At 35.7% G+C, this 25489-nt stretch overlaps 1 protein-coding gene across 7 annotated transcripts in view; it reads left to right on the top strand.

The window, feature by feature from the left end:
- DMD (dystrophin) overlaps positions 1 to 25489 on the top strand; it is a 1195780-nt gene that overhangs the window by 351767 nt on the left and 818524 nt on the right. For 6 of the 7 annotated variants that reach the window (XM_014954058.1, XM_014954053.1, XM_014954049.1 and 3 more), the window contains 2 exons: positions 3571 to 3752; positions 5233 to 5355. In XM_014954058.1, coding sequence (XP_014809544.1) covers positions 3571 to 3752; positions 5233 to 5355 — 305 coding nt within the window. The remainder of the gene's footprint in view (positions 1 to 3570; positions 3753 to 5232; positions 5356 to 25489) is intronic. The other variant, XM_014954055.1, reaches the window with a different exon arrangement.

The raw sequence follows: 25489 nt of genomic DNA, 5'->3' as shown, positions 1-25489 counted from the left end.
TTTTTTTTTTTTTTTTTTTTTTGGCACTGGATTCTGCAGAAAAGAACTGATTTCAGAACATTTAGGGTTTATTGTAGTCACTCATCCTCAACAAGCAACCAAGCTCGTTGTTATGTTCATCAGAAAATGAAAAATATTTGCTAATAAAAATCAAGCTATAGTGAACTTTTATTGGGCAAATTGCTTCCTGAATTAAATCTGTAATAACCCTTTTAAGATAGCAGCACTTATACAGGGGTGAATTCATGTTTATTTCATGGTTTTAAAGTTATGTGGTGAAACCAGATTCTTCTTGCTCTTTTGGGACTTGTGTGTCCCTAGATGAACAGGATGTTATCATACATTAAAATTCACAGTCAAACTCTAGCTCTTATGTTGTCTGCTTAGTATCAGACAGGTATTTCAGCTGCTGTGTTTGAAGTGTTTTGTTTTATTTCTTTTTACTTTCTTAATTTGACTGGAGACCTTCCCTGGAGAAACTAATCTCTCTAAATGGTCAGGGTGTATGGATATTTTTTCAGGGGAAGCATGTAAAGTCAGGACCTTGTTCTGTTTTCTAAAAGGAGTTTTGTTTCTTTCACTGTATGTGCTTAAGTAAACCATGTGTCTTAGTAAGTAAGCCTATGGATCACAAGATGTATCAAAAAACTAGTTCTGTGAACAATATGTTTCATGTAACATATTTCAGTTTGAGTACCAGAAAGTCACTAATTTCTTTTGAAAAATATTAATCTGCCAGCATAAAGTTTTCTATGGTAGAAGATTCCTCTTAGGAATCTAAGAGCTGGAAAAGTCATGCTTGAAACTTTTCCAATACTTTCTTACAACTGTATCATGGCATCTTGTTAAAGAGCTGGAATGGTTTTCAGAGCTCTCCAAAGTCTTTCAGATTCTTGATTCATGAACATGTTATTAATATAATTTGTGCTAGTGTTATGTTTCCCATTTTAAACTCTCTGTTGACTTGTAGTCTAATTTGGTTTTATTCTTATTTATTCTTTTCAGTCCTATCCTAGAAGGTCATTGTCAAGAAAATGCATGAAAATACTCAGGAAAATATTGCTTCTGAGCTAAATTTGCAGAATATACCTTGTTTTTGAAAAAAAAATCCTGGATAATTCCTTTATTTTTTGGTTTTACTTCTCTCAAAACCAGTACCTGATTAACGGCATATGCTGACTTTAATTTGCAGTCTACATATACTGACTTAATTTTCTTAAATATCTTCCATATTTTCCAAGAGTTGGAAATTAGTTTTTAGAAGGTGTAGGTTGGCTTGATGGATATTTTGCCCCCAGAAATGAAAGTAGGCATATTTCCAAGGAACTAGTGAACTTGCTTGCAAGCAAGTGCTTAAGTTAAAATTTATGCACTGGCTTAGTACTAGGACTTCAAATATCCATCAGTCTGAACAGGTGGTAAAGACGATATATTAGATTAAGATTTGAAAAGCAAAAAATATGAAGGCAAAGGCATAGGACAGGATAACAGATGTCATTCCTGCTCTGATAATTTAAGAGCCTGCAAAAAGGGATTTTGAGAGAGAGATTGATATTCCAGGCTTTGCAACAATGCTGCTTTAGCTATTTCTTCTATTTAAATAATTAAATCTTTCCCTATTTGCCAGTGGATTCTGACAGCTGCATATGTACTTTTTATTTGTCAGATAGAATGGGTAAGCAATTTTTGGCATGTATATTGTTTGCAAGGTACTTGCTTTATTTATTGTGTGAGATATTTGTGTAGATAAATGATAAGTTATTTGCCTATTTGATTACCAGAACATTTTGAAAAGGAAAATAATGAACAACAAATGGAAAAGTCACAGCTGGCACTAATGTTTACTAATGTTCAATGTTTACTTTTGCTTGTGTGAAGGCATAGATGTTCTTGTAAACATCAATTACCAGTGGACGCTGACTGGTGTCACAAAATGGTGTTAAAATATTAATGAGAACGCAAGAAGATGGTGATAGCAAAATGTTTCCTGGACTGAAATCTGTCACAGGAATGAAGCCTTTGAAGACTGAGGGCTGTAGTGTGACTTGACTTGGAAAAGTCATGTAGATTGGGGTTTTGTTTGTTTGTTTGTTTTGGTTTTGTTTGCTTGGGTTTTTGTTTTTGTTTTAAATGAGCATATTCTGTACACTGTGGCCACTGAGACAATAAATCTTATGGTGATGGGGATGTTGGAAGGAATATGCCATTTTTCCAGACAGTTCTAAGTAAAACTAAAACTTCAGCTTAATGTATCAAGCAAAGGTGTGGAGATAGGTCAGAAAGCAAAACTAAAAATGCTGATAGGATGTCTTGTCTTGATTTCCAAATATATGTGAATCTTTTAACATAAGGTACCTTCCCTCATGTATTCTGCACTCTAGGAAGAGAGATGAGATGCCACCCTGTAGCATTATTGAGTCTGCCAGAATATATTAATAGATTTCTATTTCTTTTTTTTTTTTTTTGTTTTTTTTTTTTTTTGTTTTTTTTTTTTTTTGTTTTTTTTTTTTTTTGTTTTTTTTTTTTTTTGTTTTTTTTTTTTTTTGTTTTTTTTTTTTTTTTTTTTCCCTGAACTGAAATCTTACCTAAGCCAGGTCTGATCTAGGACCATAAAAACTCTTGGCTTTCTGCCAGCACTCATGTTAAAACACTCACCTAATTGATGATATATTTCTTGTCCCACAGTATTTTTACATCTTGATTCACTGGTCTGAGTGTGGGAGGTAAATGTCAATGCCAAATAACACAGTAACTACTTCAAAGAGCTGCCACATGCCTTAAATTTTTACAAATTGTTATTTATATGAAACATTGTGTCAAATAAACACTTTTCCTGCCAACGTATATCGTGGCTGTGTTGAAAACTTGTGATCATCTTTGTGATCAAACAGTTTCTTGTACTTGCCACTAAACTCCACAGAGGTTTTAGAGAGTTTTGTTTTTTTTTTTTTTCACAGAGTTGACCTATTATGTATTTTAGTGTCTGCAAGTATCATGTTCCATAGGTGTTCCACAGACATCATGAAGAATATAAGACTAAGTAGAATATAAAAGCTATGTAGCTATATTAGAAGCTGGCTTCAGTAGTTGTTTAGTATGAACCCATTCACCAGAAAAACCTATAAATCTTTTTTCTTCCTATATTATTGTCACTCGCAGTGATTAAATGATGTGAAAAGAATGTACAAGGCACAACTTTAAAAATGAGCTTGTCCTTTTTTAACTGCAGTATTAATACAGTGCAACAAAATACACCTTTTCATATGTCTAGTCCTGCTTACTGAGGATCACAGTGTCAAATTGTATAGTTTGTGCCTTTTGGCTAAAGAAATACAGATGGAAAATTCATTTTGAATGAGGTAAGTTACTTTTATAAACTTTGGCTCCTTCTCATTGATATGCAAGTTTAGTCTGTAATTTTTGAACTGATTATAAGACTCTAATTAGTCTCTAGAGAACTCATGTGGACAATACATTGCTCATTAGTCTATCAACTTTCCATTAAGTTGATTGGCTATTTCTCTTGTCTACTGTGAAAACTGAAATGATGCACGTTAATTTGCCTTACAGACGTTGCAACTGCCTGTCCAGATAAGAAGTCCATCCTAATGTACGTGACTTCCCTCTTCCAAGTTCTGCCCCAGCAAGTCACTATGGAGGCCATCAGGGAGGTGGAGATGTTGCCACGACACTCAAGAGTCACTAGAGAAGAACACATACAAGTACATCGTGAACACCATTTTTCACAAGAAGTGAGTTGTTTCACTTTTCTGCTTTCATCTTGCTGCTCTGAAGTTGTTGTTTCTCTTACCTACCCCCTTAGTTTGATGTTAGATGGCCAATGGAAGGTAAAAAGCCCACGACCATATTGGTCAAAGTCTCTTCAGTACAGGCAAGTCACAGAATCACAGAATCTTCTAGGTTGGAAGGGACCTTAAAGATCATCTTGTCCAACTGTCAACCTAACTTTGTCAAAAATAGACACCCGCACAACAAACAAAAAGCATCACCATCACTAAACCATACCTCCCAGCACTACATCAACCTGTCTTTTGAACACCTCCAGGGATGGTGCCTCAACCACCTCCCTGGGCAGCCCATTCCAATGTCTAAAGTGTCATAGAATCATAGAATGGTTTGGGTGGGAAGGGACCTTACAGATCGTTGAGTTCCAACCCCCCTGCCACCAGCAGGGACACCTCCCACTAGACCCGGTTGCTCAAAGCACCATCCAACCTGGCCTTGAACACTTCCAGGATGGGGCATCCACAACTTCCCTGGACAATCTTGGAGTGAAGAATTTCTTCCTAATATCTAATCTAAATCTACCCTCTTTCAGTTTAAAACCACTACCCCTCGTCCATCACTACACTCTCTCATAAAAAGTCCTTCCCCATCTCTCCTGTAGCCCCCCTTTAGGTACTGGAAGGGGCTGTAAGGTCTCCCAGGAGTCTTCTATTCACCAGGCTGAACACCAGCTCTCTCAGCCTGTCCTCATAGTGATGTGTACTTGTCTGCATGAACTGTACTTTCATACTGCTGTTCACCTTGAAAATAGCAAATCAGCAAATAAGTACTTTGCACTTCTCTCTTCCAGTTCTGGGTGTTTTGATTGAGGAAGGGCACCACAAGGAAGAACACAGAAACTGGGGGAGGTTTTACATTTAAACACAGACTTGTAGAAACTTATAGAATAAGTTGAGAATAGCAGTTGACATTTCTCGTATTCATGATAAGTTTTTAATTTTTTACCATTTTATTTACACTGACTGGTCACTGAAAAACTCATATAATACTTAGAATTAATTTATGCTTGCTGTGTCAGTTTTTGACTGAAATCATCAGACAGTCTCTGCTGAAGTGTTTAGTGGATTTTAGGCCTAGTGTACATGTCTGAATTTAATTTGTATCTTGCTTTTGGGATGCACTCTAAAGTACTGAGCAGATGAGTATTCGCTCTGTAATAAAGAAACTTCAATTTTCATTGGTATTCTGCTGGTCTTGAGTTTTGACAGTTCGTTGCTTCTGGAAAGGGTGTCAGATTAAATGAGAGCTTTCCTTAACGCCATCCCAATTTTGACTGCTGAATACCAACACTGTCCTTGAAAAATGTAACTGATTATGACCTTCCTACTTCTTTTTCATCACTTACTGTTTCAATCATTACTTTATTTCTATAATCCACGGTCCTGTCCAAAAGTCTGTTCTTTCCACCTCTAATTTCTTTCGTAGATCACAGTCACTGTACCCCAGGGACCTTCACCTTCTCCTAAACCACGGTTCAAAAGTTACGCATATACACAAGCTGTGTATGTCACATCCCCTGACCAAAAAAGGAGGCAGGTTCCTCCACAGGTCTGTCAGTATTGTCGTTTGTTTTAAAAATTGTTTTATTAAGCTTGTGCTTGGAGTGAAGGAGTTTGTGCATTTGCTTGTACCAGATCTTGATGACCTACTTTTCCCAGATTTTTCTTAGCATCTGTCTTTTTGCTGTGTATTTCAGCATGGCTGGCAATAAGTGTTATGCTGATTTTTAGGGACGAACAGCCTCATGATATTTGAAGTCATGGCAGTCAGGTGAAGCCTCCGGTGACTGGAAAAAGGGAAACATCACACCCCTTTTTAAAAAGGGTAGAAAGCAGAGGGAACTAGTGACCTGTCAGCCTCATGTCTGTGCCTGGGAAGATCATGGAATAGATCCTCCTAAAAGCTATGCTAAGGCACCTGAAGGACAGAGAGGTGATTAGAGAGAGCCAGTATGGCTTCACCAAGGGCAAGTCCTGCCTGACCAAACTCGTGGCCTTCTATGATGGCTTCATGGAGTGACTACATCAGTGGCCAAGGGAAGAGCTACTGATGTCATCTGTCTGGACTTCTGTAAGCCTTTGACATGGTCCCCACAACATCATTTTCTCTAAATTGGAGAGACACAGATTTGATGGCTAGATGACAAACTGGTTGGATAGTTGCATTTAGAGGTAGTGGTCAATGACTCAGTCCAAATCGAGATCAGTGGCAAGTCTCCCTCAGGGGTCTGTACTGGGATGGGACCAGTACTGTTTAATATCTTCATCAGTGACATAGGCAGTGGGATAGAGTGGACTCTCAGCAGGATAACATGAAGCTGAGTGGTGCAGTTGACGCGCTGGAGGGACAGGTGCCATCCTGAGGGACTGGGACAGGCTCAAGAAGTGGCCCTGCATGAACCTCATTAATTTCAACAAGGCCAAGTACAAGGTTTGGGGCAACCCCCAGTATCAGTAGAGCCTGGGGCATGAAGGGATTGAGTGCAGCCCTGTGGAGAAGGACTTGGTACCGATGGATGAAAAGCTGGATGTGAGTTGGCAATGTCTGCTCACAGCCCAGAAGGCCAACTGTATCTCGGGCTGCATAAACTGCTTCCTTTGTTATCTCATTTTTTAAAATAGTAAATATATTGCCTTAAACGAGTATTAGAACAAACCAAACATAAGCTATATTTGGCATCTAATTATTATATTTCTGTCTCAGGTTTGACTATAGAAAAAGGAGAACTATTAGTTTCTGTTACTTTTCCTAATCCTCGTATCTATTAACGAAAGTAGTATATATTTTTCAGGAAGTTACTGTGGTTGTACAGAAGAGAAAGGAAACATTAAAGTCAATAATCTTTACATGACCTGGATTATTAGATGATAACAGCTGGTCATATAATCACAAATGGCAACATGCCAACATTCAGGCTAGGGTTTTCTATTTGGGTTTTTTGACTTTCAAATAGCTTCAGTAGTTTTATTAAACTTTTTTCAAGCAATCCTTATAATGAGCATTTCAGTGGTCAGATTTTGATTTCTTTTGACAAGTGTGAGAGCCAAAGGTCACGTTGTGTAATGCAACATACTTTCCAGTCATTACTTTGGGGAAAAGAGCTCTGCATGTATTTGGCACTAGAGTATGATTTCTCTTGTGGAAACTTAATTCTTTCTAACCTTTAAAAAATTATTGCAAAATTACACCTTAATTCAACACCGTGTTTCTGAATGTACTCTTCAAGGGACAGGTATTTTATTGAATAATGACTTCCTTTAAATACTCCAGGAAAGAAATCCTGTGCATATAAGCATGAGCTCTGCTACATTATACTAACACCAAATGTGTTGCAGTGATGATTAATACAGCTTTTAAACAAGGTGTTTAAAACTGATATAATTAATTTGATAATTTGATTCTACTTAGATACTATACTGATAATTAAGAAGAATGAAGAATCATGAAAAAGCTTTTATTTCTTGAGGTACTTTTATTGTGATTGATTGTGGGTTTTGTTAACACCCCCACTATCAATCATAATGTACAAGCTGATGTAATTAAAGTAAATTCTACAAAACATAGTTACTAAAATGCAGTAAAAAGATTTCATTCTATAATTCATTCCTCATCTTTCATTGTAGTTTTTGGATCTCATGTTCCTGAATTTGAAAGCTTGTCTATAAAATACTTGTGCGATAACTACTACTATAACATTATAATTCTGCCAATTTGACAGAATCTGAAGACTTAAGTGGAACCGGGCCCTATTGTGCTAGAGCCACAACAAATATTAACAAATGAAAAGCATTTACTTAAAAATCCGAAGTGAAAATCACCAGACAGTCTCATTATAATCAAGATAAACTTGAATTGCAAATAGTACCAATTAATATGCCAGTTCAATATATGCAATTTTTAATCAGTGGTAATGATTTTTTTTGCCTCTAGCCATGTATTTCTTGAAGAACAACTGTCATCTAACTATTAAAACAAATTTATAATCCTGGTAAAAGAGTGCTTGATAATTTTTTCCCTAGATATCTGAAGCTGGTATACCTTTATAACCCCATCTATTTTAACTAAATCAAATAAATGTTATTTCCTTTCCAATTCTTAATAGACTTCCAATTTTCTGCCAACTGTATTATGCTTTTCAGATACTAGTATTGGTATAGTAACAACATGTAGGATTTTCAGTAAAATCTACTTTTATAGGGGACTGCATTAAAGAAATCAAGATGAAGTCAACTTTTTTTTTTCTTGGATTTTTGTAAAGTTTAAGAAATTGTCTTCATTTCCATGTAGTGATCAAAGAAAAATGTCAGTAGATTTAGTTTATTGTGGTCTTCCAGTTTCAACGGTATCTTAGGTGATACCATTAAGAAGCAAGATTTTTCTCTAAATGTGTTGGTCTTCTGTTGAAATGTAGGATTCATTTTTTCATCTCTACAAACTTTCATCTTACAGGACTTGAATATTATAATTTCGCATCTCATTGAACATCTGGCCAAGAAGTAGGATAGTTTAACATTCTAATTTTTTACCAAAATGTTTTATCAGAGCAGTTTCTAATATTGATCCCAGGCAAAACTCTTATCTCACTGCCTTCATTTTTACTTATTACCTTTACCTGAACTCATGGGACATAAAATATACTGTCTTGAAAGGAATTAAGTAAAATAAATAAATTTAAAAATTGTAAAACACTGAAGTACCTAGAAAATTAACTTTTTAATATATATTAGAAAAACAGTTCTGAAAATATAAGCATTGAGAAAAATGGGGTGAACAAAATCTGTGTATGTTTTTAGACTGATAAATAAGCTTTTGGCAAGCCTGACTAAAAGGCCAAATATGAGTCTGCCTGCCTTAAATTATCTATTATGCAAAATCAAGCCTATTGCATCGATACTGTTGTAGATTTTTGTTCTTTTGACAGGAGTTATATTTTCTTTATTCTGTGTTATATGAAATACAGAATTTATGTGCAAGATTGATATTAGCCATTTAAACTGACAAGCTTCAATAGATTTGAGTTAAAATCATTTGGGATACAGTAGAGGCTAATGGGGACAGTATTCCCCAGCACTTAAAGGTTTGATTTAGGACTTCACCTCAGGCCTCAACCCAGTTATTAGTTCATAGGAAATTTCTAACCCTCCAGTCATTACTCCTGTTTTACAAAGTTTTGTAACACATTTTTTCTCATGGTCTCTGTTTTGTGATATGGATTCTACCCAGTTACTGTACTGGACTTCCTCCATCAGTTCATAACTATAGTAACTAACTTGGAAGGTCACTAGAAATTCATAATAAAGTTAAGCTGAATTTACTTGCACACAGCACACAATTCTGGCAGCCTGGCCCTTGGGACTGCTGGTTTTCCAAAACCTTAATTGGCCACACTCTTGGTCTTCTGCCAGCAAGTTAACTTATTAAAAGTGCTGTGAGACCTCTGTTCTGGGACCCTTTGGGGTTCATCTATGCCACAGCATCACAGAATTGCCATGTTGCTTTCCTTTGAACTTAAACAGACCTTTCTTTTACCAAATACTGTCCTGTTTAGCTTTTAGTAAAGTGCCCTTTGGAGGGACATCAGAAGAGAACTCTCGTAGATTAAAGTATAACCAGATAGAATATCAGTTTCACCTTCTCGGTAATATTTCTCGGGTAAGACACTCAGCACAGAAAATATTGTATTGTCAGCATTGATTGTTCATATTGGATTTATGGAATATTTTAAGGTAGAAGTCAGGAAACTTCAGAAAATACTTGCCGAATTATCTGCTCACTTAATGACAAGATCTTCATGTGTATAATTTGGACAGCAAGTGTAACTATAGTCCCAGGTGTTAGCCTAGATGTACTCTTTTTAAATAGAAACTTTCTCCATTCAGAAAGCTTAGAAACTGTTTCTGTAGACCTAAGTAAGATCCCTACAATTTAGACTAATCATAATAAAATAGCAAAATCCATCACCAAAGGTCAGAACAAGATGATGCAGAGATTGAAAAGTGAAGCAAAGAGCAAGTCCTTTGGATTTCTTTGGGAGCTCTCCTGAATGGTGTGTCTTCAGGGAACACTTTGAAAATGATAAAGTAAACAGTTTCTAGCATGTTTATATATTTTACATTTTCAATAACAGTCTGGCAAATTGATAGCAGCTTCTTCAAGCTTGAAGGATTGTCAAGATGATGGTTTGGTTTCCTGTTAGTACTTCATGTATAGACTCCAGCAGCGGTTCTAACTCATTTTTTGTGATTTCTTTGGTTTGAAGTGGGTATTATAAACATTAAAATAATATTATAATAAAATAATATTATTGCTGTCAAAAATATTGGTCCTCTCATGGATGAGGCAGACCATAGTGGATCTGGATCCTAGTATATAAGAACCCAGTAGGACTGGAGCTTTTACTCTACTTGGTTATCTCACAAACTCACTCACTTGGTTCCCCACAAAGCTGAATTCAAGAGGTCTCAACCTCCCTCCATAGCAGAGAGGTTGCTGCTGGTCCAGAAAGACCAGGCAGAAAGTTGTGTCAATTTGTGCTGCACCACTGCTTGCATTTATGTATGTTGGCCATCACCAACTAAGATTCCCAGGCATCCCCCATGACTAATCTCCACATATCTCTCTGGTGACCACTGATAGGACATGAGGAAATGATATGAAGCTGTATCAGGGGAAGTTCAGATTGAACATTAGGAAAAGGTTGTTCACTGAGTGGGTGGTCGGTCACTGGAACGGTATCCCCAGAGAAGTGATCAAAGCACCAATCCTGTCAGAGTTCAGGGACCATCTGGATGATGCTCTTAGTCTTATGATAGTTTTAGTTAGTCTTGCAAGGAGCAGGGGTCCCTTCCAAGTTGAGATATTTCTATGATTTCCTAATCTACAGAATCTTCTCCCACTTCTAATTAGCATCTTTTCCACCTTATTTCCAAACCCCATTTTCTTTCTTGACACCAGTTCTTCTTTTCAGGATTCTTCTTTTCATCAGCTGGTCTTGTTTCCATAAACCTAAGCTCCTAGTTTTCCCAGTTTATGTGCAGAAGCTTCAGTCTTCAGACGTACTTCAGTCTCAAGCCTCTTCATTAGTGGGCGGATTCAGAACATGCTGGATTTGATGCAAGTAAAGGGCTAGTTGAAATGTAGGACACAATGCAAACGAAAATCCTTACTGCTAGATAGGTTGTTGTTCATTTTTTCCTAATCTCAGTACTGAAATTGAAGGAACTTGAGGATTCGTACAACTCTATAAGTCATTATGCATCACTATTTCAAACCCTTAAGAGAGGTCTTTCACTTTATGGAAATATAAAAAGAGAATTTAGTCTGAGACTGAGAAAGCAAGTAATTGACTGCTTTTCTACTATCTTAGGTACTCATGCTATAAGTTGATGGTGTGCTCTTGTCTAACTCTTCTCATAGAATCATAGAATTGTCCAGGCCGGAAGGGACCTCCAAAGGTCATCTAGTCCGACCTCCCCGCAGTCAGCAGGGACACCCCCAACTAGACCAGGTTGCCCAGGGCGTCATCGAGCCTCACCTCGAATATCTCCAGGGATGGGGCCTCAACCACCTCCCTGGGCAACCTGTTTCAGTGCTCCACCACCCTCACAGTAAAGAACTTTCTCCTAATCTCCAATCTAAATCTGCTCCCCTCCAGTTTAAAGCCATTGCCCCTCATCCTGTCACTACAGGCCTTTGTAAACAGGCTCTCCCCAGCCTTCCTGTAGGCCCCCCTCAGGTACTGGAAGGCTGCTATTAGGTCTCTAAGGAGCCTCCTCCTCTCCAGCCTGAACAACCCCAGCTCCCTCAGCCTGTCCTCGTAGCAGAGCTGCTCCAACCCCCTGATCATCCTCGTGGCCCTCCTCTGGACCAGCTACATCAGGTCCATGTCCTTCCTATATTGAAGGCTCCAGACCTGCACACAGTACTCTAGGTGAGGTCTTACCAGAGTAGAGTAAAGTGGAAGAATCACCTCTCTGGATCTGCTAACACTTCTTTTGATGCAGCCCAGGATGTGAATGTAGGAAACTCATGGCGATGTCTAAATCAAGACAATCTGCCTCCGTGAATGAACCTTAATCATTGTCATTTGCTTGTTCCTTTTCATTATACACAGTCACAGGACCTCTTGAGTGGGCTGAGATGCAAGATGCCTGTTTGTTTCCTCACTTTGGCTCCTGGGCATTGGAATTCCAAAATTTGAGGGCTAACTAAGAAAAAAATGTAGTAATAGTACTTCCTGTCTTACTTTCTCTGTATTTTCTAAATATAATTTTGTCAAAGATGAATCTACCATTTCTTCTTCCTACTGTATCAATCTTTTGTGGGAATAATGGATTCTATTTAAATACAAATAGTCAAATAACAGGGAGACTGTCAAACATTGTAATACTCAGCTTATGCATTCAGAAATTTTGAAAGATGTACTGAGGATGGATTTCAACTCCATATATAGAACTACTGCATTTACTTGGGTATTCACTTTGTTATTTCATCTGGATTAAAAGTTGAGTTCACGCTTTACACTCTTTCATTACACCTAGTTAAACCTTTGAAATGCAAAAAAATGAAGGCAAAATTCATGTCTTTTTAAAAAACCATCAAATCAAAAGGAGATTTTACCACAAAAGCAATTTGAAGTATTTGTCCAGAGATAAAATTACAGCATTCTAAATGGCATTATTATTACATTGTTACTAGTCTCTGTATATCAGGTGAACTTCTCAATAGAATGATAAAATTTTGGTTCATAATTTCAGATAGCATTGCTTTATTTTAAAACTCATTTTATTACAAAAATTTCTTACTGATTAATTTATTTAGATTTAACGTTAATAAAATTTTAAAAAAACTAAATATGAGATTTCCTACTTCATATATTAGTCTAATCATATTTTCATGCCTCAAGCTGAGAATTGTCGACACCAGTAAAAAAACAAACACTAAGAAATACTCCAATGCTGATATAGCAGCAGCAGCAGCACATTTTGTTCACATGCTCAGGAATGGGAGAGAAAGCTTGTTCCAGGGCCCCCTCTTTCTCAGTGGCTTTGCTGGCATCACAGAGAGAAGCTTTCTTGACCCCAGTAGCTTCATCTCAGCTTTCTCTGCCTTATTTTCTGCAGAATTTCAGAGGAGAATTTATTTTAACACTTAATCACTTTCAGAGGATTACCAGAAGTGTTGGTTAAATGTATGTGAATGTGATTAAAAGAATAAGGATTGCATTTTATAATTTGTAATACTTGTGGTAAGTGTTAATTGCACTACTTCTGTATAATTTAACTAAATTTCCTATCCTGTGTTACCATCATGTGATTTAATTTTATTTAGCTAAAATAAAACTGAATAGTATTTTTAAATAAGATAGCTCCAAAATAAGGCTACAGGATATGCATTGTGAAATGCCTATGCCCAAGCATAGTTGTCACTTTGAGGAATTAATTAACTTCATGTTTTACTCTATTTGAAAATGATAAGATTTCTGTGGATAAAACCTGTGTTTTATCAGGTCGATATAATACTCTTCATGATAAAATTTAAAATATTTTTGATGCACAATAAATGGTTCTGTATTTAAAATGAAAAAGATGGATTTTGAGAAGTGAATGAACATAGTTACGTTTCTTCTGTTTCCAGATTGTCCTTTTTCCCAAGTCATTACACTGTGAGAAAGTGGATAACCACTTTTTTTCCCCTGTATTTATAGCAAAAGCGTTACAGTTGCATGTTTGTAGGGTCTGTGGATTGTTTGTTAGTTCACATTTGTACAGCAGGCAGGTCTGCATGTTTACCTGAAGTAGTGACCTTTGAAAAGGCCAGATTGCTTATCTCTACTGATCATCAAAGTGCTGGTTTCTCTCTTTCTGTGTTTCTTTTCCCCCCATCCCACCCCACTCCCGGTCCTGTGATTTTGATGCTGTAGAAACTGTGTACTGTGTACAAAGGAAGATATTCATAGATTTATCCACATTCATTCCAAACAGCAAAGGCATTTGTCTCTGCATATACAATAGTATTAAGGAATTTTCCTTTACATTTTTCTGAGATTTAAAAGTATTCTAAGTAATATCATTATTATGGGTATGCTAGCCTGAGGTGATGAGTGAGCTAGAAAGAGATAATACATTTTAAACGAACAATGCATTCAAGGCAGGGGAGAACAGACGTTTTTTAGGTGTTCACACCTTCTTCAGAAATTCCAGTCCTGAAAGCACAATAAAATATAGCAAAAATGAGAACTTCAAAAACATAAAAATTGTATAGAATAATATGGTGTTTGGAATTTATTCACACTCTTTCTACAGAAACCATTTGTTTTTTATTAGAACTTAGTTTAGCTGTAGCAAAGAAATAATACATATATCTTGATGGAGTAAAACATTCTTAAAAATGCAAAAGGAATTTTTAGTTTCCTGATAGTGAATTCATTAGAGCAGAAATAGTGATTTAAATAAACTGTGGATGATGCCGTGAGGTATCAAACTTTAAAAAATATATATACTTTTTTAAAAGGGTAGAAAATAGACTTTTGGCTATGATGTTCAAAGATCAAAGTTATTAATATAAAAGAGTAGCACTCTCTTACAGCGTTAGTTTTGCAAAGTTTTTTTGCGAGTCATTTACAGCATATATTAAAATAAAGTATATTTATCTCCCAAGTGTGAATAAGACATAAGAATAAAGATCATATTTTATGTGTCATGGATCAAGAGAATGTTTTAACTCTAAAGCGTAGCTCCCATTAATGTAAATGGAACTGGCACATGTGTTTAGAGAAAGTCCAAACCACAAAAACTATAGACAGGTGAAAATACAATGTGGAAGTTTCTTGTTTGATATTTTACATAGGCCATCTTCCAGGCTTATATTTTTCTGCCTTCTTTATTTCTACTACTTTCACATTTATTTCTCTCTTTGGTATTTAGCATCCTAGCTAGCATGACAATATATGCAGCTTCTGTGAAAGCTGCATTTTCATCTTCATTTGAACAAAATGGCAATTTACTTATATACTGTTGGTCCAGTGCATTGTTTTTGTCAGCTTCTGAGCTGCCGTTTCTTACATATTAGTGTTGATATTTTTTCAGTCTGGAAGTATATGAAATAACTTTTCCTACCTTTCTTTTTGAGAGAAAGTCTTCTATTTGTTAGTTTGAAATATTTTCCTTTTGCTTTTTTCAGCGGAGAACACGTCTCCATTTCAGTTTTATGTCTTTGCACAAGTAAAGCAAATCTAATACTGCTTTATCTTCATTTTGTATTCTGATCCTTTGCTGCTGGAATATTAACACAGGAACTCCAAAAATAATTCTGTTTTCTGTCAGAAACAAAAACTCCAAGACAGAAAAGGGAGAATGGGGAAAGAACGCACAGAGAACAAAAGCTATAAATAAGTTCCTTCCTTTAAAAAATAAAAACCCCATCATGTACACACTGATTGTGTCAGGCACATCACATGCAGAGGGCAGCAGCTTCAGATGCAAGTCAGTCAGTGAGACAAGAGGAAGACGAGATGGAACAAGAATTGACTGTCTCTTACGAGATTAATGAGCTGAGGTGGCATATTTCCTGTGTGCGTACTGTGCTTCTGCACAGTTTCTGCTGAGATGTTACTCTACGCGGTGTAGCCTGTGGGCTGTTCGTTTCGTGCACTTAATGAGTAAACCTCATTGTTGAGAATACATCTAAGGAGAGAGTAACATTTTCACTATTAGTTCTGACTTTTTACATCATCTAAGGAAAAGAGCTGTGGTTTTTTTCCTCTTGTATAATAGCATATTCATTATAGAGTGAGGGTGTTGAGTCTCCTTGCATAAAACCTGGCTAATTTAAAATATGTGGTTTCCAGTTTTTTGTTTGGTCGGTTTCAGTCTTCAATGTAACTTTTCCCTAGAATGATCATTCAATAAAGTTAGCAGCATTCCGCCTACGTAGATTATTCTTTCTTGAGGCCAGGAAGGAGAATAGGAGGTATATCTAGATTGATAGTACATTGCCAGAACTCAGGGACTTCCTGTTGCTTTCCTGGATGGCTTTTGTGCTCTGGGAAACTGAGTTGCTGCCTTTGCCTTTGGGTTGGTAGTAATTGATCAGTCCACCTCAGAAGCAATTCTTATCATTTGGTAGCCATCCAGTAATAATTACTTAATCAGGTGATGATACATTTTTTCTCTAGAGAAAAGTTACATTTATCACAACGGCATAAACTTGTCTGATTCTTGAAAAATTCCTTTAAGTTTTCATTGCTACTGTTTTTGTTATACAACTGCTCTTTTGATTCACTGCAAGGGCTATCAATGCCTAACTTCTTTTTATGCTTAAAGTGGATTCTTTGCTATTCTAGATGCAAATAGTTCTCGGTTATACACTTTAAAAAAAATGCTTTGGTTGTTTAAAATGCTCTAGAGTTTATACCTTAGTAATCCCAGTGAACTGAACGATTACATACTTCTTGCAATTTCAGAGCAGAAATGCACTAAAGAGACTCTTAAGCAGAAGGGCTACACTTTGAAGTGTTTGTAGGCTTTGTATTTTTGTTGCATTTATTTTATCCTCTATAGTTCTGCCCTTTGAGTCCAGTGGTATGGTGTTGGTGACCTATTGCAGTCAACTTTCAAGAGTGAAGTAATGTAATTGGTGAGCTTTGTGGTCTTTCATACAGGATTAGTAGTCTATCTACCTTGATTAGCTGGACAGAACAATGCTGCTGACTGAAATATTTGAAGATTTTTTTAGGTGTTCTTGTATGCAACTAAGTTCCCTGACAATCTCATAGATCAGTTTTTTTCAGTTGATAGTGCAATTTGCAAAAGTTGAACTGGTTATTTGTCTTAGTCTTAGGGTGAACGCCTTAAGCTAAGAATATCCAATCCATACAGTAATCACAAACAGTTTGTTTTGTCTTTTTAAAAAGAATATGCATTTTAAAATTTATTTTTTCAGTATATTTTTCACTACCAGCGTTTCATAAAAAGGAGGGTGATATTAGTTATATGCACAGAAAATAATAACGTGGAAATGTGTGCTATTTGTAGAAACGATTAGGGGAAATGCAATGTTCCTGTACTCTGTTATTTTACTAAGAGTAACTTGTTGAGTTTGAATTTGACAGTAGGATCAAGAAATAGAGATTCTACAACATTGTGTCCATTCTAATAGATAGGTGTGATAACACTAAATGACTACATGGTTGTGTAGGTTTTCACACATTTGCAAATATTGTGAGCACCAAGAAATTAATGCCACTGCACAATATATGTTGTGTATTACTCCAGCCCCTTTATGTCATTATGAACTTTATAGTATGATTACCTTTTTAAAAATGTTCTCTAAACTACTTATAATTATCCATTCCTTTTCAGAACACATTCAGTTTCATTCCAATATCTGTGATCTTAAAGACAAGCTTCATTATTTCTCTGATCTCATTTATTCCTATTCACGTTCTTCATCACAATAGTCTTGTGTCTTCTCTTTGTCACCAAATAAATGCTTTCTCTGTTATGCCATGCCATGTTTTGCAACTTCTAGTCTTTTTCTGGCTCTCCTGTCTCTTTTAAATTCAGTCACAAAATTGTTCTCTGCTGCATCAATGACTTTTAAACTAAGTTTTAATGTTCATTTTTAACATTCAATTTTCCCATTTTTAACTTCTCTTTTCACTGTTCAGCCTTGTTTCTGGCTTTGTTCCCATTCCGTGAACATGTACAATGGCTACTGCAATGAATATGTGATTTAACTTCTGCAATTTTTAGTCATGTGTTATGACATTTTATTAAATATAAGTACAGTTCTATATGATATGGGGAAGTATAATATTGCTTGGCAAAATTTCACCTATAATGCACCTGTAATTCTTTTCTACCACATGAGGCATGTTAGGCAAATATGTCTGATAAAATATGTATGGATTCTGTTTCAACATTCTGATACTCATTTGAAGGACTGAAATAGTTAACTTAGTTCTAGGAGAAGGTAGCTATAAAAAATAAAAAATATCTCAAACAGGTCTGCAATTCCAGAACTTAGAAATTGGTTTTTATTAGATCTCAACTGGAAAGGGGAAACGCGGAAGACTAAAATGCAGTCTTAGGGGAAGAAAGAGCAAAAGTAGAGAAGAATGTGGCTACAAAACAATATGTTTATAAAGTATTTTTTTAAACTGTCAACTTTTGAATTATTAGTGTCTGTTAAGGAATTTAGTTACACAAGCTACACATCAGTTGTACATTGGCTTTACAATGAGAATTTAGAACCCCATAGCTCACTGCTCTTGAAGTATATTTTCATGCCCGTCTCATTAGTAATTATATCTGAGTAGTGATTTTAATTAAGTAAATTCCCTCTTAACAGAACCTGAAGGTAAATTTGGGTCACATCACCACAAATGACCTGAGTGCAGTTACAATTTTGCTCAATAAACATGATATGTTCTAGCCAGTTAACTGAGGTATAATTTAATAAGAACTGTAAACATAAATGTATGAGAGAATAACAGTCTTTAGAATATATTTTTATGTTTCATCATCTCAAAATAACAATGGGATATAGTTTGTATCTGCAAGAGAATAAATAATAGGATTCTATTAATACCTTATATATGCTATATATAGCGCATATATATATATGCACATGTGTATATAAAGTGGAAACGTGTTATCCCTGAAATATCAATCATGGGTTATTTCTCTTGTAGGTCAGAAGCGTTTTTTATGCTGAAAATTTTGAAATAGCATGTGCAAATATATATAGCTGCAAAAAAAATATTTCCTACAGATCAGATTATTTGAATGCTTCCTGAGGTGCTTCTATTACCCTAAAATGTTAGGTTTTGCACGTGAATTCACAATGCAATGTTTTACTTCACAGTTCCTAACTGGTGACACTGACAATACTCCATTTCCATTACAAAAAGATGCAGTTATTTTTGTTGAAGATGATGTCTTTTGTTTACTTTTTAATTTCCCACTTCACATTTTCCTGTATTCGAGGGGAAAAAAAAGCCAGATGGACAGTATAGTTGTGAAATGTGGGAGGGAAAGGCAGTCAATAAATAATAATATTATAACAATAATATAATAATAATAATAGTGTGAGAAAGAATAACTGATAGTAATCTAGACATCTTTAGTTCTTCTGTTTCCCACATCATGGAATTTTGCAGGATCTCTTACAAATAGCCAAGCTAATGTTAAGCTATGGAGCATGAAAATACAGTAGTTTCTGCTTTCATACACCTCCAGATAAATTTCAGAGCCTCTGTAGCAGGTCTATGTGACAACAAAATAGTTTAAAGTGGAGCAGAGGGTTTTTCTTCCAACATCATATCCTGTTCCTAGCAGTGGCCAATAATGACCAATACATAGTGACCAATAAGTAGGAACAGGAAAAAAAGATATGACTGAGTAAAAGTATTGAAACATCTATGTATTCTCACTTACCAACCACTGATTTGTGGCTCAGAAATTTCCTGAGCTGGCAATGGTGTCTTTATGTTTAAAAGTCCTCAGTGGATTTTTATCCTGTTCTTCCATCCAGTTGCTTGTCTTTGTAAACATTTAGCAAATTTTTTTATGTTGTTTTTAGTATGTCCAGAAATACATCTTGGTAGTTCCTGCTCTTATTATCTACTGAAAATATTTGTAATATTTTCTGTATTATTACTCAATTACTCAATTTATAAACCTAAAAAAAAAAAAACTATTGTGAGATGATTACTTATGTTTTTGTCTCATTTGCAACTTTGATTTATTATCCAAAGTATGTAGCTACAAGCAAGGTAGTCATGTTACAGAATTAGAAAAAAGAAAAGAAAAAATGCTAAAACACTTGAACCTTTTCTGCAACAGCTTTTTTGTTAGCTTTTAGTTTTAGATTGAAAATACATTCTTTGAAGTGACTTCTGTTGAAGAAGGAGAGCCTCTTTAATAGAAGCTAAAATATATTTAGGAAAAGTTTAAGCGTAATAAGGATAAACTACATAAGAGCAATGAATGGGATATTCAGCTTATTCAAGCAAATCTGACTATTTAAGATTTTATATGACTTTGCAAAACCACCCTTTTAAAGAATGCCTTCCAACTATACTAGCACAAAATACTGAATGTTCTGAAATCTCCAGGACCTCAACTTCACAGAAACTAATTAGTGTGTTCACTAATTGGCTCTTTTCCCAGAGTCTTTATTTCTCAAAGAAAGAGTCATATTTTAGATGTATCTCCTTATAGTTAATTGCTCTTGCTATTGATGCTTTTGAAGGCATTTTGATATTGTACTGTGTGAATATATAAAAAGAGTTTTGGAGTTAAATATTCTTATTGTGAACACTAGATGATCTTTAATGAAGGTCCTGTTAAGAACTATCATGGCTTAGTAATCCAAAATAATAGCAGGACTGGTGGCTGACTGTAGTAATTAAAATAAGCTGAATTCATTTTCTTACATTAGAAAACAGTATAGATTATGGCTGTGATACATTTGATGTTACGGCTTGGATTAAATTTTACAAAATATGCTTCTTAATTAGTTGCCTTTGCTGGTTAAAACTCACAGAAAATAGAACTAAATGCCGTGCAGAATATAGGATAATTCAGATGTATATGTTTACAATTCTGCAAAGAAAGTGCATCGAAATTTTGTGGTTGCAGACTATTTTATCTTGTGGTCTTCACAGTGTAGGACTTTTCTCTGCATGTACTTCCATGACAGTGTGTTTGGTAATTTGGATTTTGATATGAGGGAGCAGACTTTAATGGTAAGTAGTACCCTGGCATGAAAATCTATATATTTTCAGAGGCATACAGGTTCATTGCATAGATGTGTCCTAACCAAATCAATTTATTTATTTTAATGTGACTTCTGTGCTGAATTTTAGCAATAACTTTCATTTCATTTATCTGCTGAGGATGGAAAAAACAGTATCATCACTATTTGTTGAATTTAATGAATTTTAGTTTTGGAATGTGAGCTGTATTAATTAATATAAATAATTAGCTTTCACTTCTGGCTATTTTTCTAGCCATTCATTAGTGATGTTTTTTTCTTTCACTACCAGCTGTCTTACAGCACAGGTATCTTTTGTGAGATATACTGAGAGATTATCTATTTTTGGCCATTGATATTGTTGTATTTTTGCTCCTTCATAGCCTTTTATGTAACTTTTTCCTCACTGTCCCTTCTGAGACATTGAGTTCAAGGCAGTTTTCTACTGGCAGGGAGTATTCATCCTGTACGTTATTGAATTTGTTAATGGTTACCCCTTTATTCCAACAGTTAATCAAGAGCAAATTTTTGAGTGGTCCTCTTTTTTGATTTCTGCTGCTTTATTATAGAATGTCATCACTGAGTTCTCTTCAAGGACACACGGTCAGAAAAAACCCCACTATTTCAGAGCAATGGTACTATTTTTCATTTCAAATCTTGATTCTTTTTTCTGGATTCAGATTCTGCATATGCAGATGGGAATGGCAGCTGTCCTCAGCTTTTCATTTCATGAACCTTCAGTTATCTTCCTGAACAGGTTAATGTTAATGCTACTGAATTCAATGTGGGGGGGGAACTTGGTAATCAAGACTGGTAGTGATAGCTCTAGTGACTACAAGACAGTGGACCATATTATTCCCCTAATTAAGCAAAACACTATGTTGAATTGCTGATGTGCTTACAATGGTAATTATGGTAAGGCCTCCTGTAGACACTGCTGCATGTCTACATGTGCAGCATGTGACCTTTTTTATTCTTTTTTAATCAAGCTGTAGTTCCCCTAGCCAAGACAGAACTTAGAAAAGTTCCTATCAGTAGCTATTGACTGAACTATAGGCAATAATAGGATGTTGTTCTGTTGTGTTTGTGTACTTTTCAATAAAGACAACTTTATTACCTATCAAGGCCAATATTATAAAACTGCTATTTATGTAGAAATTCTAAAGAATAAGAAATTATTTTCAGATTTTCCACTAGCAAAATGTAGTCAACATTACTGCTTGTTGATTGCTGTTTGTTGTGTTCTACTTCGCAGTAGAGGGTTGTTACTTCTGGCCAAAGATGGTAGAACAGACATTAGTCGCCCTTTTTTCCTTTACTTATAAAATATATGATGGAAGTATAACATTATTATATAGTGAAATTATAATTTAGAATTACAACAAAGTTTCTAATAGATTAGTTTAGGGAAAGGTTTCCAATAATAGAGAACAAAACCTTGTATGAAACCAATAATGTTCCTTGTTTTATGCTTAACTACTTCAGATAGCTGGAAAAATATTATGTAGTTTCTTTACATCATTCTGTTTGGGTTTTGTTTTTCTAGTGTATTGTCTGAGACAAAGTTTAAAATGTTGGAACAGTTATAAAGGATGCCCAGGTTCTTAAGGCCAGCCAGAGGTATCTGTATAAGGGAAGGCTCAACCCATACATGTGTGCTTTTAATAAATCACAAGAATGCTTCCTTCACTAAGTAGGAAAATATGATTGTACAAGATGAAGTATAAATTCAGAAAACTCTGAACCACTGTTCCTGCTTCCACTGTATCTATGCAGGCTGGTTCTTGCTTCTGCAATTTATTTCAGTCAATTCTGCAGCTTTCTAGATTTCAGCAAGTGGAACCAAGTATTCTCTCGATCCTGGGCAGTTTCTCTTTTGCATAGCTCTGATGCTTGCCTTACCCATCTCCAAGGTCTGTGCTGTTGCTCTAGCACATGCCACACTGAGCTGTCTAGAGAACTTCTGTCTACAAGCAGGCTCAATGGCGCATCAGGCAGAAACAATGTCCCTTCATCCAAGGGCGTTTTCCACGTAGCCCAGCCAAGTCTTCATAATGCAATGTAATAGAATAGTCAAAAAAGTAAACACACAGCTGATGTTTGTCACACATGGTCAGACCAGTGTGGGTGTGTGTCTTGTATGTGAGCAGAGCAAACCTATAGCTGCCTGGTCCTGACTGCACAGGTGCACTCTTAGTCCTTTGTGTAGTGAAGTGTTCTTCCCTACAAGTAGGAGTATCCTATGCAGAGAGCTTGCAAAATCTTTTCCTTTATGCTGTGGAATGTAGGGATGAGCTTGATAGCTATTAAACTGGTTTGAGCAATATTGGTGGGGGGAGGATAAAGATTTGTAGAGCAGTCATTGCAGTTCAAAGGAGACATTGAAACAGCATGGGAATGGGCCTAAGAATTAACTTTCAGACATACAAGAAAAGCACATTTTTCCTTGAAAAAGAAAAGAAAGTGTGTGGTGCTCTGGCAGAGATTAGCCTTCAGGTAAAGTGACAGTAGGAAAAGGAACGCTATGTAGATAGTGTGAGTAACAAAAGTTTTACAGAGTGAATAAAAGATTTGAATACTTGAAATACTGAAGAAAATTTGAACCATAGTGGTGGTAACAAGCAAGGAGGGAACAAGTGTATGCATGTGCAACTGATAAGAAGTGTCAAAGTTACCCTTCTGTTAGGTGCAGGTAGGAGAAACAATTTCTCATAAAGTCATTGAGGAGAGACAGTATGATAATCGGTCAGATGACTGACAAAGTAAAAGATGCTATGGGATAACAGTGGTTTTGCTGACGGTTATAAGAGAAGACAGAGAGAACATAAAATAAAAGAAAGGAAGAGAGAGCAACAACTAAACAGGATGGTGAAAAGAGAAGGCTATTTTTCTTTCCAGAATAATGGAGCCATAAATACACATTTTCATAGTTTTTTGAACTATAATGCTGTAGAATTCATAATGAAGTGCATATGAAAATGAAAGAAAGCTTGATTTTTGTTTGTTTAAATTTTTACTCTTGAAATCTCAAATTGTATTTTAGCAAAATAGATTTTGATGTCTATGTTTCTCATTTGTTTGTGTGTTGCCAGAGAGAAAAGGAATAAAGCCTGCATTTGTTTCTCAATCCTCTACATGACATGCTAAAGAAATAATTGAATACTTTTTTGGATGATCCATTTCTATTTCTTTTGGCTCAGACCTGTCTCCATCCCATTTTTTTGTTTATGTGTTTAATGGCTTTTCTGTTCTTGGAGATTTTTAGAATATGATTTCATTACAACATAGAACATTTAAAAAGGTCAGAACCATGTACTTTAAAGGGGCTGTTACTTAACCCCTTATTGCATTTAGAATTCACATTTTAAAAATTAAAATTGAATGTGACTATATTATCTATTCCATCTTGAATATTTTTCATACTACTGCATGATACTGTGATCACAATTCAAATTTTAAGGTGGACTGATCATCATCAATGGATAGAATTTTCCTTTTTTTTATGTACGTGACCATATAAAACACAATAGACATTTGTCAAGGGAGCTGAATCTGCTCATCTGGAGTTACCTCATTGGGAGCACTACCAGGAACAGACTCTAGGCTTCTTGAGCTGTGATATACTTTTGGGACCTACTTGCCATTTACTACTGGAGAGTTCTGTCAAGAGTCATTAGTTTAGTTAATACTGAAAATTTATCCTAAGGTGAAAATTTCAGCTTTCTTTATGTGAAGAGTACTTTTATTTGTGTGCTATGCAGAGATCAATTGGCCTCACAGAGTACTCCATGACACAACAGCACCTGAAATACAAATTCCCTTAGAATGCGCCTTTTTCTTGAATCAAAAAAGGGGAGGGTTGAAGAATAGTGAGTAGACTAGGCATTTCAACAGGAAAAAATCATAACGTTGTTGTAGATGTAGGGTGAAAGTAATTCCATTCAGTCACAGTCAGTTGATTTAACACATCCACGTCAAGTCATATGGTTTGGAGCAATGATTATTAATTGCTTAAATGGGAAGTGCCTTCCTCAGAGTGGCAAGTACTATGTGTCTTGTCATCAGTAATACATCATAGCAATACGCTTTATAATTAGAACAAGAAACTCCGTCTAATTAAAACTCTTAAATAAACATAGAGTAAAAAATTTCCCTAGGAAGTTAATAAAGCCAGTATGTTTCCATAAACTTTATGGAAAAAAGGGTGAAGCAGCTGCTAAGCAAAAGCTGCTTTGATATTTTTTCCAAGTCCCAAGTGTGTTGAAGAAAGCAGGCTATGTAGAAAATCTTTCTGTACACCACTGACTTACTTGACCGTGTATGTAACATGAAACAGTTTTTAAATTGTTAGAAAATTCAGTCATTCCACGTAGCTGGCAGCCTTCGTTCCTATCTCTTAACTCTATCTTAACTGTCCTCGCAGTTGCCAGTCTTAGTCTTTTTCCCAATGCAGTTGGTTCTAGTTTTTTCACTTGCTCCAGCTGACTTCAGCTAACTTCTACTCTCCAAATCCCAAGGTGCTAATTTTTCCTTTAATGCCATTAAAGTCTTTATTTGTTTCTTTCAGTCTTTATTTGTACCAACTGCACCTAATAGAGTAGTTAAAGAGATTAATTTTCCTTTACCCTTTACTGTCAATAGTTCCGGCATTTGATTTGTGTTGCGATGCACTTTCACTCATACTGCCTGGTTCTGGCTTGTACACATTGCCTAAGCTCTATTCACTTTGAATGAGCTAATAATCTACTGCATCTCAAAACAGCAGTTGCAAGGACAGGCCAATTCATCCAGGTGGAAACATTTGCAGTACAAGTGGAACTACGGAGAAAATCAGGTACTAAAAATCTAGGTTGTCTCAACTGAGCAAGCAAAACTTGCAGTTTTTTAGATTTATGATAAGGCCAAACCTGGGTGCATTTTC

This window comes from Calidris pugnax, unplaced genomic scaffold, assembly GCF_001431845.1.
Source record: "Calidris pugnax isolate Ruff unplaced genomic scaffold, ASM143184v1 scaffold246, whole genome shotgun sequence".
Classification (NCBI taxonomy): domain Eukaryota; kingdom Metazoa; phylum Chordata; class Aves; order Charadriiformes; family Scolopacidae; genus Calidris; species Calidris pugnax.
Note: the sequence above shows the minus strand (reverse complement) of the source record. Positions and strands in the feature narration are given on the sequence as shown.